The sequence below is a fragment of the Plecotus auritus genome (assembly GCF_963455305.1).
Source record: "Plecotus auritus genome assembly, chromosome: 5".
In the NCBI taxonomy this organism is placed as follows: Eukaryota; Metazoa; Chordata; class Mammalia; order Chiroptera; family Vespertilionidae; genus Plecotus; species Plecotus auritus.
In genome coordinates, this window is record NC_137776.1 from 178316956 (window position 1) to 178332640 (window position 15685).

The window sequence follows — 15685 nt, forward strand, 5'->3', positions numbered from 1 at the left end:
CTACGGAGTGGTTGAAATGTGGCTAATCTGAACTGAAATGTATGTAAGTATAAAACACTCGGTGTACTTCAAAGACTTAGTATGGAAAAAAAAGAATGTAAAAGATCTCAATTTTCCTATATTGATTACATATTGAAATAAAATATTTTTGATATAATGGCTCAAATAAAAGATTAAAATTAATTTTTCTTTTTACATTTAAAAAATCTGGCTGCTAGAAAATTTTAAGTCTCATTTGTGGCTCACATTAAAATTTTTATTACTCAATGCTTCTTCTCTAGATCACTCTGGTGGCAGTCTGCCTCAAAGTCAAGGGCAATTCTTTTGAGTGGGAAGCCATATAAAATGAAAGCACACAGTACAAACTTGTACAATAGTTTAGGGTATTATTTCGAATAACATATACCTTACTATTACCAGCCTGTGACACTTGCCTCTGGGAAAGTATTAAAGGAGGAGAAAGAGGGAGGGGAAGAAAAAGAGGAAAGAGAGGAAGGAGAGGGAGACAATGTGGCAAACCGGTAATTTCTCAGTTATCCTTTCCTCTTTAGGAGCCAGGGCTTCCGAAAAATAAGCTTTGAAAGGAAGCATTGTAGATGATTTCTTCTTTAATGTAAAATATTGGGAGCATATTTAACACAAATAATTTCTGCCACGATTTTTATTTCAGACCATTACACTTCACGTTGGTGTACATCTCTGTACATATATACACTCATGGGCTCCAACGCTTATTTTGGCTTGGTGTATTTGCTCCTTTGGAATCAAATAATTAGTGACTTGGAGGCCTCTGCTGTTTCAAAGCACCAAAGTCATGGATATCAGTGGTAGACACAGCTGTGTACCTCAAATATGTCTCAAGATGCTGCCTTATATAATCCCACCAGTATTCCATGCTGCTTTGTCACCATGGCAACCAGAACCCTGCAAGCACTTGGGCTTTGATCATTTTTCTGACAGTATTCAAAGCTATTTCTAACACTTCATTACTACTGCAACTACATGCAAGAGCTATTTTAAGCACAACACCATTCATTCTGCCCATTTCTCACTCTCTGGACTATGATTCCTTACACAGTAAGTGGAAAGAAGTTTATTTATCATGCACATATAATCAGAAGGTATTTTGAGGAAGAAAAAAAGAGCTCCATTAAGACAGAAACAGCTGGGAAACTGAAAAGTCTCTGACAACTTGGATGAATGGCTTAATATAATGGTAAATATATATCTTTGAGAGTAAAAGGAGAATTTATTATACCCAAATCAGATATTCTATAGAAACTCTCAGGCCTTCCATGCACTGAAATGCACTTTCTCACTCTGTACATAAAGAGTTAAAAAGTCTAGGTGAGAGGGAACATGAGAGGTTGCCAAGGTGCTGTATGTTCTATTTCTTTATCCAATTACCAGCGACGGGCATGAATTCAGTCTGTAAAAAAAATACCCGTATGTATACTTTCCTAGAAGGACATTACACTGCAATAGCAAGTTTAATTACCAGTTTGTGAACTCAAGAAAGAAAGAGAAACAAACAGGAAAGCTAACGAAAAGATAAGCTCAAACAATGAAAGGAATGCCGGGAAAGAAGGGCCAATGTTAAAAGCTGATGTTATTCCAGCTGGATTCCCACTTCACTCCATTTCCCCAAATGCAAACACTGGTCCAGGACCACTGCCAATGTATTTCTTGTTCTCTACAAGCACTGTGATCCTGTTTTCTATTCAGACCAAAACAAATATAAAAGGGGAGGGAATAAAAAATAAAAAACACCTGTTTTTAAGTTATTCCCAAAGAAATTGTCTCTTTCAAAAGAAATACCCAAAACCTAGTCAATATTTGAAAGTAGAAAGGTGTTTAATTTACTGGACCGGTTAATAATGTGGATTTTGTAATCAAAGAAAACACAATAATTTCAAGAGAAACATCAAAAGTGCTTTATTCAAAGTAATGTCCATCGCTACCTACACATTTCCCCCATCTTCCAGGTAATTTGTGGGTACTGTGCCAATAGAACTTTTCTTGTTTTGAGGCAAACCATTCAGAGACCCAATTTTCTACTTCTTCCTACATTTTGAAGTGCTGCTCAGAAAGTGCGTGTGCCATCGATCGGAACGTGTGGTAATCTGAAGGAGCAAGGTCTGGTGAATACAGCGGGTGGGTTAATACTTCACAGGCAAGATCTTTCAACGTGTCTTTAACTGGTTTTGAAGTGTGTGATTGTGCGTCATCATGAAGCAAAATTACTTTGCCGTGTCTTCTGGCACATTCTGGTCGTTTTATGATCCAAGTGTGGTTCAAATTGATTATTTGTTGTCAGTAGCAATCAGTATTAACGGTTTCACCTGGTTTTAGAAGCTCATAATACACCACACCTTCCTGAACCCACCAAATGCAGAACATTGTCTTCTTTCCGAAGCGATTTGGCCTTGCAGTAGATGTTGATGGTTGACCTGGATCAATCCATAATTTTGTACATTTGGGATTCTCAAAATAAATCCGCTTTTCATCGCCAGTCACAATTCGATGCAAAAAAGACTTTCTTTTGTGCCGTTGAAGCAACATTTTCCTGATGACTTTTCGGTTTTCCATTTGTCTTTCATTCAGTTTATGTGGCACCCATTTTCCTTCCTTTAAAATCTTTCCCATTGCTTGTAAAGGATCAGAAATTGCTGAGCAACGTTTAATCTTTCTGCAAGTTGTTTCTGAGTTTGACATGCATCTTCATCCAATAATGCTTGTAACTGTTGGTCTTCAAACTTTTTCAGTTGACCTGGACGTTCTTTGTCTTTCACATAGAAATCATCACTTTTAAAGCGTTTAAACCAGCGTTCCTAAGTATCTTGAGTGAAGCATGTTCACCATAAGCTTCCTGAAGTATTCAGCAGTTTTCTTCAAAATAAAGTAATAAATTATAACTTCCTGCAAATGTTCTTTTTTTTTTTCTGGCATGAAATTTGACATTTTTAAGCATAAAAATATCTATGATGTTAATACCTTCAGCAAATTTGACATATGAAGTTTTGAAGCTTGCTGTCAATATAACAAAATAGCATACATATCAAATCGCATATATATCAACATATGTGTAACTCCATCTATTGAAAAAAATCCGCATTATTAACCGCTACACCTAGTATATGCTCAAAGAGCTTTGGACCAGAACTGGAAAGTGGTGTGGAGCATGCCACTGGGCCTCCAACCCCCATCATGGGGAACTCGGTCACAGACCTGCAGAACTGATCAACAGCGGCCTTTCCCATTGCTTTTCCAATCAAGGACTAATACTGAACAAAACACTTTCATTTCTATAAACAAGCACAGAAAATACACAACTCAAGTGCACCAGACACTGAGAAAATCAGCACCCCCAGCAGGAAGAGACCAAATGGGCACTAAGAGCAAACAGGACTCACCACCACATTTATTTAATACAGAACTTTTTATTAAAAAATATCATTTAAAATATATTATTTTTACATTTAACTACATATCATAGGCACCTTTTCATTTATATCTTCACCAAAATCTTTTTCAATAGTTTTATATATACCATGTGTATATATAAAATGAATTTTCTTTGAAAGTGAAAAGAAAAAGAAAGAGCCAAAATACTAATCTCTCAGTAAATTATAGACCTGCACTGCCACTGGCCACACTCCCCTCAAACAAAAACCCCCAAACAATCAGAGAATATATATGCTTACTCACCACAGATACATATTTTTGTAGAAATAATTAAGCTTGTTTATATGAAGAGGGCCCTTCACATAATACCTCGTTTTAAGAAAAGCAGTACTGCAAAAATACACTGATATAAAATGACAAGATGAAACACATCTGGCATATGGGAGACAAATCTGAGACATGAGAGGATGCTCCACATCATTAGTCATTAGGGAAATGCAAATCAAAACTCACGTGTGGATATCAAACTGAAACTCATAGACACAGGCAGACAACAGTATGGTGATTATCAGAGGGAAGGGCATGGGGGTAGTAAAGGGTAAAGGGGGCCAAATATATGGTGATGGAAGATGATTTGACTTTGGATTGTGGTCACACAGTGCAATATACAGTTCATGTATCATAGAAATTGACACTTGAAACCTATATGACCCTATTAATCAATGTCACCCTAAAAATTTTAGTAAAACCCACAATGAGATACCACTTCACACCCCCTTCAATGGTTATCATACAAAACAGATAATAACAATTGTTGGTGAAGATGTGAAGAAAATTGAACCCTCATTCACTGCTGGTGATATAGCCTCTTTGAAAAACAGTCTGGAAATTCTTCAAATGTTAAATATAGAGTACCATATAACCCAGCAAATTTTCCCCTAGGTCCGTGGTCGGCAAACTGCGGCTCACGAACCACATGTGGCTCTTTGGACCCTTGAGTGTGGCTCTTCCACAAAATACCACGGCCTGGGCAAGTCTATTTTGAAGAAGTGGCGTTAGAAGAAGTTTAAGTTTAAAAAATTTGGCTCTCCAAAGAAATTTCAATCGTACTGTTGATATTTGGCTCTGTTGACTAATGAGTTTGCCAACCACTGCCCTAGGTATATACTCACGAGAACTAAAAATATATGTCCACACAAAACCATGTGCACAAATGTTCATAGTAAGTATTATTCATAGCAGCCAAAAAAGGGAAAATAATTCAAACATCCATCAACAGATGACTGAATAAACAAAATATGGTAAATGCGTACAATGGAATATTAATCTATAATTAAGAGGAATGACATACTGATACATGTTACTACATAGACAAACCTCAAAAAATACTTTATTTTGTGAAAGAAGCCAATCACAAAAGACCACATATTGTATGAGTCTACTTATATGAAATGTCCAAAATATGTAAATCCATAGAAAGAGAAAGTTGATTAGGGGGTTAGGAACTGGTTGCAATGGAGAGTCACTGCTAATGGGCATGGGGTTTCTTTTGGGGTGATTAATGTTATAAAATTAGATTATGGTGATAGTTGCACAACTCTAAGTATACTAAACCATATAATTGTAAACTCTGAATGGGTGAATTTTTATTGTATGAAATATAGCTCTATAAATTGGAGGGAGAGGAGAAGAAAAAGCAGGGCTGAGAGATTTAAATAGAACACAACAGTACAAAATTATTTACCCACGACACACAGGAACACATCAACAAAGACATATGTGGACAAAAGTGCATATAGCTTCTGCTGCCAGTCTGTTCAGGGCATGCACAGCTAAAGTAAAAATAACCCTGTCTAAAACACTCTGTCATTACTGTAGTCAACAGATATTTTATCCAAAGAAAAAGAAAGAATAAGAGAAACAAGCAAATTAACAAGTGTACAAAGATTGCAACAGGAGAGAGGCCCACATTCACCTGCACTATGCATTTGTAGGCTCCTTAGCCCTCCATACCCCAATATGGAAGATCAGATGTAAATCGGGTATAATGTGGACTAATGTATATACACCCATGGAACAAGAGCTCTCCTTAGCTCGCGTACAACACTAAGTTACCCTCTTTTCCTATTGTTTTTTCATCTGAGAATGAAGAAACGGTGTCAAAGAAAAAAAGCATGATCACTTCTAGTACAGGTATTTACGCAACATTCTATCCATAACTTTCAGAAAGGTACCACACTTCAGCCATGGGGTAAAATACACAGAACTTGAGAACAATGTAAGGTATCAGCAGTCCACTAACCTTAACCCATTGAACAGCTGCTTCGATTTATCCAGAAGATAACAAAAATCAGTGACTGTTTTCCTCTCTCCCTGTGGGATGTCATCTTCAGCACCTCCAGAGGACATGATTTCTTGAAGAGCAAATTCAGTCCTGCAAGAAAGCACATGTCCATTAACAAAGAAGGTGAAAATAAAAAGATCAACAGACCTTAGCAATACCATCTGATAACACTTTTTTTTTTCAAGATGGAGAATTCTTCTGATTACATGCAAACCATCAGATAATTTAAATGTACGATGCTGTGGGAGACCAGATAATCTCATATTATCGGGGGGAATGAAAATTGTTACATCCATTTGGAAAGAGAGTTTTAGAATATTCTTTCATCCAATAAATATTATTTGAAGGACTATTACATTCCAGGCACTCCTTTACATGGTTCAGAATGAAAAAATGTTTATCTTTTTAACCTAGTTATCTATTTGGTCCATTCTACAAATCCATTCAGAAAAATAATCCTACAAATGGAAAACATAGGTAGCATGTCTTCTTTATCCATTTGTCTATTGAGGGACACCTAGGTGGCTTTCATATTTTGTCCATTGTAAATAATGATGCAATGAACATAGGGGTGCATATATCTTTTTGAAGTAGTCTTTCGATTTCTTTAAATACCCAGAAGTGGGATTGCTAGGTCATATAGTAGCTCTGCTTTTAATTTTTTTTTTTAAATTACAGTTGACATACAATATTGTATTAGTTTCAAGTGTACAATTTTAATTTTTTGAGGAATCTCCTTACTATTTCTCATAGTAGCCACACCAGTTTACAATCCCGCAATAGGGTTGTCTGATCTCTCATCCCAATGCTTTAAATCCCATGGGTTCTACCTCTCTTTTCCCTTAAACATGGATAATGGTATTTAAGCCGCCCTCTCCAGTAATTAGAAATCACTCTTTTTTTTTTTTCCAATTGATTTTTATTTTTTTTTATTTATTTTTTTAAATAAATCTTTATTCAGATTATTACAATTATTTCTCCTTTTTCCCCCCATAGCTCCCCTCCACCCCTTTCCCACCCCACCTTCTGTCCTTACCTCCCCCCCACTGTCCTCATCCATAGGTGTATGATTTTTGTCCATTCTCTTCATGAACCCCCCATACCCCTTTCCCCCTGAGAATTATCAGTCCATTCCCTTTCTATGCCCCTGATTCTATTATATTCACCAGATTATTCTGCTCCTCAGGTTTTTAATTCACTTGATTTTTAGGTTCGCTTGTTGATAGATATGTATTTGTTGTTCATAATTTTTATCTTTACTTTTTTCTTCTTCCTCTTCTTTAAGAATACCTTTCAGCATTTCATATAATACTGGTTTGGTGGTGATGAACTCCTTCAGCTTTTTCTTATCTGTGAAGCTCTTTATCTGCCCTTCAATTCTGAATGATAGCTTTGCTGGGTAGAGTAATCTTGGTTGTAGGTTCTTGCTATTCATCACTTTGAAAATTTCTTGCCACTCCCGTCTGGCCTGCATAGTTTCTGTTGAGAAGTCAGCTGACAGTCGTATGGGTGCTCCCTTGTAGGTAATTAACTGTTTTTCTCTTGCTGCTTTTAATATCCTCTCTTTGTCTTTTGCTCTTGGCATTTTAATTATGATGTGTCTTGGTGTGGTCCTCTTTGGATTCCTTTTGTTTGGGGTTCTGTGGGCTTCCTGGACTTGTAAGTCTATTTCTTTCACCAGGTGGGGGAAGTTTTCGGTCATTATTTCTTCAAATAGGTTTTCAGTATCTTGCTCTCTCTCTTCTTCTGGCACCCCCATAATTCTGATGTTGGTACGCTTGAAGTTGTCCCAGAGTCTTCTTACATTATCTTCAACGTTTTGGATTTTTTTTTTTGCTTTTTGCTTTTTCGGTTGAGTGATTTTTGCTTCTTTGTATTTCAATTCTTTGACTTGATTCTTGTGTTCCTCTATTCTGTTTCTGGGTCTCTGTATAATATTTTTTATTTCAGTCAGTGTATGTTTAATTTCTAGTTGGTCCTTTTTCATATCTTCGAGGGTCTCGTTATATTTATCGGTCTTTTCTAGGATATTCTTAAAAAGTCTTATAACGGTGGTTTTGAATTCTATATCCAGTCGTTTGTTTTCCTCCATTTCTTTCGTTTGTGATCTGATTCTTTGACCCCGCATTTTCATTGATTCCCTGAGTTGGTAAGGTAGATATTTGTGCTAGGTTTCCAATATGGCCCAGTGGGTCTGCTTCCCCAGTTAACCTGAGGTGGACACTCTTGGTGCACCCCTTTGTGGACTGTGTGTACAGCCTTGTTGTAATTAAGTCTTTATTGTTGTTGGTATCACTGGGAAGAATTGACCTCCGGGTCAGTTGGCTGTAAGGATCAGCTGTGTCTATGCTGGGAGAAGCCCGGTGCTGGAGACAGCCCTATAGGATTAGACTTGCCAAATTGCAATAGCCTCTGTGCTCAGCTTGGATGGGGTGGAGTCTCAGTCTTGGCTTCCTGTCAGCCCCGCCCCTCCGCGCACGTGCGCTTTCAGTCCTCCGCCTTCCCCAGCTCGAGTCTCCGCCTGAGAGTCCAGACTCCCCCCACAAGAGCGTGGGTCCCCAGGGGCTCGCCTGGAACTGGGGTTCACTGCAGTCAGAACTGGGGCTCAGTGCAGTCAGAATCCTCTGACTCCCCTCCACTAGGGAAAGCCTGTGGCAACCCCCGCAGCCTTTGTGCGCACTGGCCCGCGTGCGCCTTCAGACTTCTGCCTTTCCCAGATCGAGTCTCCGCCCGAGAGTCCAGACTCCCCCCGTAAGAGCGTGGGTCCCCAGGGCTTCCCCCGGAACTGGGGTTCAGTGCAGTCAGAACTGGGGTTCAGTGCGGTCGGAGGCTTCCTTCCCCCTTCCGCCAGAGGAAGTCAGCCAGGCTCTCAGCCGCCCTTCCTCTCTGCGTGCACAAAGCCCCTTTGCCGTACCCCCAATTCTCTGTGAGCTTTTCTCCTTCCTTCTAGTTGTAGAATTTTCACTCAGCCAGCTTTCCTGTGGTTCTGGATGGTGTCCGTTCTGTCTTTTAGTTGTAGTTTTGAAATTGTTGTGCGAGGCAGCAGTTTAGGTGTTTACCTATGCCGCCATCTTGGTTTTTTCTAGAAATCACTCTTTGAAAAGCATTACAAAACCCAAAAGGATCACTAAAGTAAATTTTTAAAAATGAACTTTGGCTATCAGATCTACTTGTCAATGAATGATGCTGATTATTAGATATTTGACTTTGGGAGTGTTATTGAACTTTTCTAAGCTTCTGGATTTCTTCAATTTCAAAATGGGAATTATAATATTTACCCTTCATACAGCTATTAATAAGATTCAATTAGATCATATTCATAACATTACAGTCCAGAAAGGGCACACTGTTAATAAAAGGCAGCAAATATTAGAACTGGTAATTCTGGGAGTTCGGATACAGCAGTGAAGAAAACAGGCAATAGAGTGTATTTTCTAGTGAAGAGACAAAAATTTAAAAATATAATATCCAGGTGGCAAGATGTAGTATGAGGAAAATACAGCAGAAAGGGAGAGAATGTGGTTGGGGTAATGTTTTAGTTAGGATAGGTGAGGTGATACTGAGAAGGTGACGCATGAGCGGAGACCTGGGTGAAGTCAAAGCGTGAGCCAAGGACTAGTAGAGAAGAGGGGGAAGTTCAGGCTCCAGGTGCAAGGAACAGGTACAAGGTGCTGAGGCAGGTATATACTTGTTATACTGAGGAATGACAAGAGGTTTGTCTATAAAACACTTAAAAAAAAACACCAGCTCTTACTAAATAAATTAATATGAATAAGATTCATGATACTGCTTTTCAAGTACCACAAAAAGGAGACAGAGTAGACAAACCCAGATGCGCTTTTCCCACATCCAGCATCCTGGTGCGGGCTCAACCTGCCCCTAGAGCAGGTATGCCTTATTCTATTTGACAGTACACCTAGAGCAGTGGTCGGCAAACTCATTAGTCAATGTGGCTCGCGAGCTGAAGTTTGCCGACCACTGACCTAGAGGGACCGCCTTTTTCTAATTTGCACATAGGTACCGTACAGGACTTCCCTTCCAACAGAATTTATTCGCTCTACAATCATCAAAGTGGTGTTAATAAGCCTGACGACTCAGAAATGGAAATGGACTAATTAGGTTGAACTAGATTCTATAATGACAATCATTAAAAAGGACTTACGATGTGATATAATCCCAACTTTCATTGTCCTTATCTTGATACAGATAAAAAGAAATCAATCTAGCCAAAACCGGTTTGGCTCAGTGGATAGAGCATTGGCCTGCGGACTGAGGGGTCCGGGTTCGATTCCGGTCAAGGGCATGTACCTTGGTTGCGGGCACATCCCCAGTAGGAGGTGTGCAGGAGGCAGCTGATCGATGTTTCTCTCTCATCGATGTTTCTAGCTCTCTATCCCTCTCCCTTCCTCTCTATAAAATATCAATAAAATATATTTAAAAAAAAAAAAAAAAGAAATCAATCTAATAAGTTAAAATGAGGCCATGTGACATACACTGAATCTAGATTCTAAAACCCAGGTACAAGTCCCAATTGTGCCGTTTTCCCCCAAAGTCACACAGCTAACAGTTTAACCGAACTTAGCTTCCTCGTTCGTAAAGTGAGGATAATGAATGCTACCCTCTCTCACCAGGCTATTGTGATCAATTCTATTCAAATGTAACCATATCTTCTTACTAAGATATCCAGTAAAAAAGCAAAATGCAATTATATTACAAGTAGACAATGTTTTTATTAAGGAAAAAGACCATGTGCATATCAATAGACTTTAAACTAAAAAGGGTTTTAAAAAATCAAATAAAAGCCACATTAAAAAATAAAATTCTCTGCTGCTGAGCAGTTCCAGCTGTCCCTGCTGCTTATCACCACAGAGAGGTCGGAATGTGCCATGGTGAGGACGTACATATAAAGACAGACAGTACTGCTGACAGAAGGTTTCTTACAAGAGGACCCGCGTCAAGTTGCTAGAGTCCTCCTCTCATCTGGGTTGACAATTATTCTTCTGTCAGGACTCTACTGTTGGCAAACTCCAGGCCTGTCCTTAAAAACAAGGGGTAGTTATTCTGTAGCCAAGTACTTGACTCACACAGCTCAGCTGTCTTATATCATAGTTCTTCCAGTACATCCATCATCTCCTTACTAAACTGTAAGCTACCTGAAAGCAGTAGACGTCTAAAAAAGCTTTCTGTAAAGCGCCTGTGAATACTGTCCCCAGATAATTCTAAAATACGAACTGATCAAAGATAGTGAAAAAGTTTGTGTTCCTGCCATATGACAGGCATTGTTCCAGGTGCTGGAGACACTGTGTGTGCATGTGTGTGTCCCTGAATTTATTTATACCAAAGATGGCCGAAAGTGACTGTGGCAGGGACTTGAGAATCTGCAAAAGCTGGGAATGTTTGTAACTGAAATCCAAGAAAGAATGAATGCCAAGTAGCTGTCATTAAGAGAATGAAAAAGGCAAATGTTCAACCTTCTGAGAAAGAAGTCTGATTATAATCAGACTAGAGGCCCGGTGCACGAAATTCGTGCATGGGGGAGGGTGTCCCTCAGCCCAGCCTGCACCCTCTCCAATCTGGGACCCCTCGAGGGATGTCCGACTGCCCGATTAGGCCCGATCCCAGTAGGATAGGGCCTAAACAGGCAGTCTCAGACATCCCTCTCACAATTCAGGACTGCTGGCTCCCAACTGCTCGCCTGCCTGCCTTCCTGATTGCCCCTAACTGCTTCTGCCTGCCAGCCTGATCACCGCCTAACCACTCCCCTGCCAGCCTGATTGATGCCTAACTGCTCCCCTGCCAGCCTGATTGCCCCTAACTGCCCTCCCCTGCCAGCCTAGTCACCCCTAACTGCCCTCCCCTGCAGGCCTGGTCCCCCCCAACTGCTCTCCCCTGCAGGCCTGGATCCCCCCAACTGCCCTTTCCTGCAGGCCTGGTCACCCCCAACTTCCCTCCTCTGCCGGCCTGGTCCCCCCTAACTGCCCTCCCCTGCAGGCATGATCACCCCCAACTTCCCTCCTCTGCAGGCCTGGTCCCCCCCAACTGCTCTCCCCTCCTGGCCTGATCGTCCACAACTGCCCTCCCTTGCAGGCCTGGTCCCTCCCAACTGCCCTCCCCTGCTGACCATCTTGTGGTGGCCATCTTGTGTCCACATGGGGGCAGCCATCTTTGACGACATGGGGGCAGCCATCTTGTGTTGCAGTGATGGTCAATTTGCATATTACTCTTTTATTAGATAGGATAATTGAAACTTTGTAGCCTTGAGCAGAGGAGGCCAAGGCAGGCCAGGGCTGCAGAAAGCTTGGCTTCCTCCATTGTGGGGGGAACCCAAGCCTCCTGCTCACTCCGTGGCTGCAGCCATCTTGGTTGGGTTAATTTGCATACTCACTCCTGATTGGCTGGTGGGTGTGGCTTATGGGTGCAGCGGAGAGATGGTTAATTTGCATATTACTCTTTTATTATATAGGATTGGTGTTGTGGTATGTGAGGAACCTACAAGTCTTTTGTGAAGAAAAGGAAACCCCAAATTCCCAAAGCCTTAAGTAGATGCTGACGTAAAACTATGCGGATTAGTTATCAGGAGACTCCAGGGCGTTGGCGTGTATTCTACAAAGACAGGTATGTTTGGGACCCGCATAGAGACCAGAGCAGAGTGCTTAAGCACATTGGCAAGAAACTGCCTGCACTCAACTCCTGGCTCCACCACTCACTTCTCAAACATAACTGTGCAATTTCTTTGTGCCCCGACTTCCCTATATGTAAAACAGGATAAATACATGATCTGCTACTTAGGATTTTCATGAAGATTAAATGAGAATGTACAGAGAGTTCAGAAGAGAGCCTGGCACACATTAAATGTCATATAAGTAGGCCTACCATTTAATTTACCACCCACTGGGATAATTCTGTGAATGAAAAGGGACACTATTAGTAATTACATCAGGACTGCAAAAACTGAGACCGTGTCAAGCAAACCAGGACATATTGTAAGTGAGAAGAAATGAAAAAATGTGACCAGAGGAAGTAAAATTTCCTGTCTCACCTCTTTATTCGGAGGCTACCCATAGAGGCAGGTACCAAACACTAACATCTGGATTATATTCTCCTGCGTGCACTCTGTTAGAGCTAAACGAGCACGCTTAGTGGTTTGCTATAAATGGTTTGGGTTAATATGCCAATCAATACTGACACAATCCCCTCCAGATTAATGACAGGCATCTAACACATACTGAGCAGACGATAATGGCAACAGGCACAAAGATGGTAAGACTTGCTCCTTGCCCTCAAGAAGCTAACCACCAGTTAGTTAAATGATTCCTGCAGGTGCTTTCCTGCGGGTAGTCCCCAGAGGCCATTGCTATAGCAAATATACCCAAACAGGAAGATATCTTGGAGAAATATTGAAAAAGATGAGAAAGGCAGCTTAAAAAAATGAAGCTAGTGAAAGAGACATAAAGGCGTATTTCATTATTTTTACACAGCACTGCCAAATCGTTTAAGACATTCTAGAGAGAAAAACCAAAATTCACACCAAAGAGTTGTGGCAGGTTGCATTTGTTTTGGCCTATGCAGCACCCATTTCCCTTTCTTTCTGGAATTACTGCTCGATCTCAATGGAAATCAAAACTCAATTTGAAAGAAAACATACTGAGAGAGATAGGGAGAGAGAGAAGGAAAGAGAATGAATCAGGGAAATTGTTAATTGTGTGTGATAATGGCTGAAAAAAAAGGGTCCTCGTGTTTTAAGGGCAGGCACTGAAATATTAACAGATGAAATGATGTGATGTCTGGGAGTGGGTGTGGGTAGAGAGAGGCATGAACTTGTGACTGTTGAAGCCTGAGTGATGGAGATATGGGAGATAATTATTCTATTCTATTTCATTCTCTCTGAGTTTAAATTTTTTCATTTAAAAAACATTTTTTCCTACTTCATGTACAGTATGACCCCAATGTCATAAAAGCACTTCTCTCCATGCTTCGAGCTGTATGTGCATTTACATGGGAAGATTCCTGGGATAACGAGAGGTAATAATGGCTATTTCTGGCTGCTGCGATTTCAGATAGCTTCATTACTTTCACTTTCTACATTGTTTGAATTCAAAATACTAATTGTGAAATAAAAATAAAACCTTAAAAACCAAAAAAGAAAAAGAAAAAATACTAATTGTGACTTAGTTTCCCCAAAATAATAGAATGATATTTTTTAAACCAAAAGCCTAAAATCAAGTAAGATAAATGTTAGCATTGGTTAGATTTGATTAGTGGAAACACAACTGGTTATTTTCTATTTGTATTTTCTGTATTATTTTTAATTAAAAACTAACCAAGTACTTGTGAATATTCTCTAACATAAGGTTTCTTAATATTTGTCACTACTAACATTTTGGGCCAAATAATTCTTTGCTGCGGGTGCTATCTAGTGCACTGTAGAGTGTTTAGCGGCATCCCTGGCCGCTGCCCACTAGACACTAGTTAATACCACCACCATCCTACCCGTCGTGGCAACTGAACGTGTCTCCAGATATTACCAAATGTGCCTGAGAGGAAAATCTCCCCCACCTAAGAACCACTGCTCTAACATATGATAAATCGCAACCAAAATTCTCAATTCTGCAAAACACAAATTTTCCAATACTTAGATATATCTTGTAAGTACAATAATTCTCAACATTATGTCAGTCCCTCTTATTCCTAATTCAGTTACTAAATACTTTACTTGTAGTTCAGACTACCTCAAGTAGATAAACCAATTTTGCTGCTGCAGATCGAATGCTGAAATTACTTTTTATTCAGTTCCAAAGCTTGAAACTAAAAACCTTAGGCTACATATAGTACCATAATCTTCAAGAACAAGGGGGAAAGCATTAGAAGGTTATATAAAGCAATCTTCTTTGGTCAAACTTAACAGTCCCAAACATGCCCCAAATCAGAGTAATTCAGACAAACATAAATGCTCAAAGGATAGCCTCTACTAGCCCATTATCTATCCTCTTGGGAGATCTGCAGAGCAGCAACATCAGCACCAGCCAGAGTTTGTTAGAAACACAGACTCTCAGCCCCATCCCAGACCTACTAAAACAGAACCTGCATTTTAACAAGCGCTCCAGATGATCTGTATGCACGGTAAGTTGGAGAAGCAGTGATCTAGCTGTTCATATACAAACTTGCTTGCAGCTGATGTTTAGGGAGCTATATTCTTGTAATCCAGAGAACAAGTTTCTTATACTTAGGAGGATAACATCAAAGCTATATAATTACAAAATAGCCACAGGCAAGAGAAAACTTAATGGAATTCACCTATATCACCTCCAAAAAACTATAATCATATGAAACTAAATGCCATATTTTAAAATTAAGCTGAGGCCAGCTGGTGTGGCTCGGTGTTGAGTGTCTACCTATGAACCAGGAGGTCCCAGTTCAATTAATGGTCAGGGTACATGCCCAGGTTGTGGGCTCGATCCCCAGTGTGAGGCATGCAGGAGGCTACCAATCAATGATTCCCTCTAATCACTGATGTTTCTATCTCTCTCACCCTCCCCCTTCCTCTTTGAAATCAATAAAAATACATTTTAAAAATAATTAAATTAAGCTGAGAAATTCAAATAGTCATTTATAATAGACCCTCCCCATTAAAAGAGAAGAATTTACCTCTCCCAGTACAGTGTAAAGCTGGTCTGAATAGCATAAAGCTATGGTTCCTATCCTGGAATTTTTTTAAACACAGATTTCTGGGACCTACTTCTAGATATTAAGACTCAGGAGGGCTGGGTCTATATTTTTAAGAATTATTTTAACCATTTCTAATAAATTCCATTTGAAAATCAGCCTTAAGAGAACTTTTTAAAAATTAGTTTTCTTTCTCATTATTTTTTAAAATAATGGATATGCATTTGGCCTATTTCAAATAACTGATATGTAAAAAGACTTAACTAAGGAACT

General features: G+C 39.7%; 1 protein-coding gene across 2 annotated transcripts in view; it reads right to left on the minus strand.

Moving 5' to 3' along the window:
* SCAI (suppressor of cancer cell invasion) overlaps positions 1-15685 on the minus strand; it is an 86926-nt gene that overhangs the window by 37161 nt on the left and 34080 nt on the right. For both annotated transcript variants that reach the window (XM_080669659.1, XM_080669660.1), the window contains exon 3: positions 5708-5839. In XM_080669659.1, coding sequence (XP_080525785.1) covers positions 5708-5814 — 107 coding nt within the window. In that variant the 5' untranslated portion in view covers positions 5815-5839. The remainder of the gene's footprint in view (positions 1-5707; positions 5840-15685) is intronic.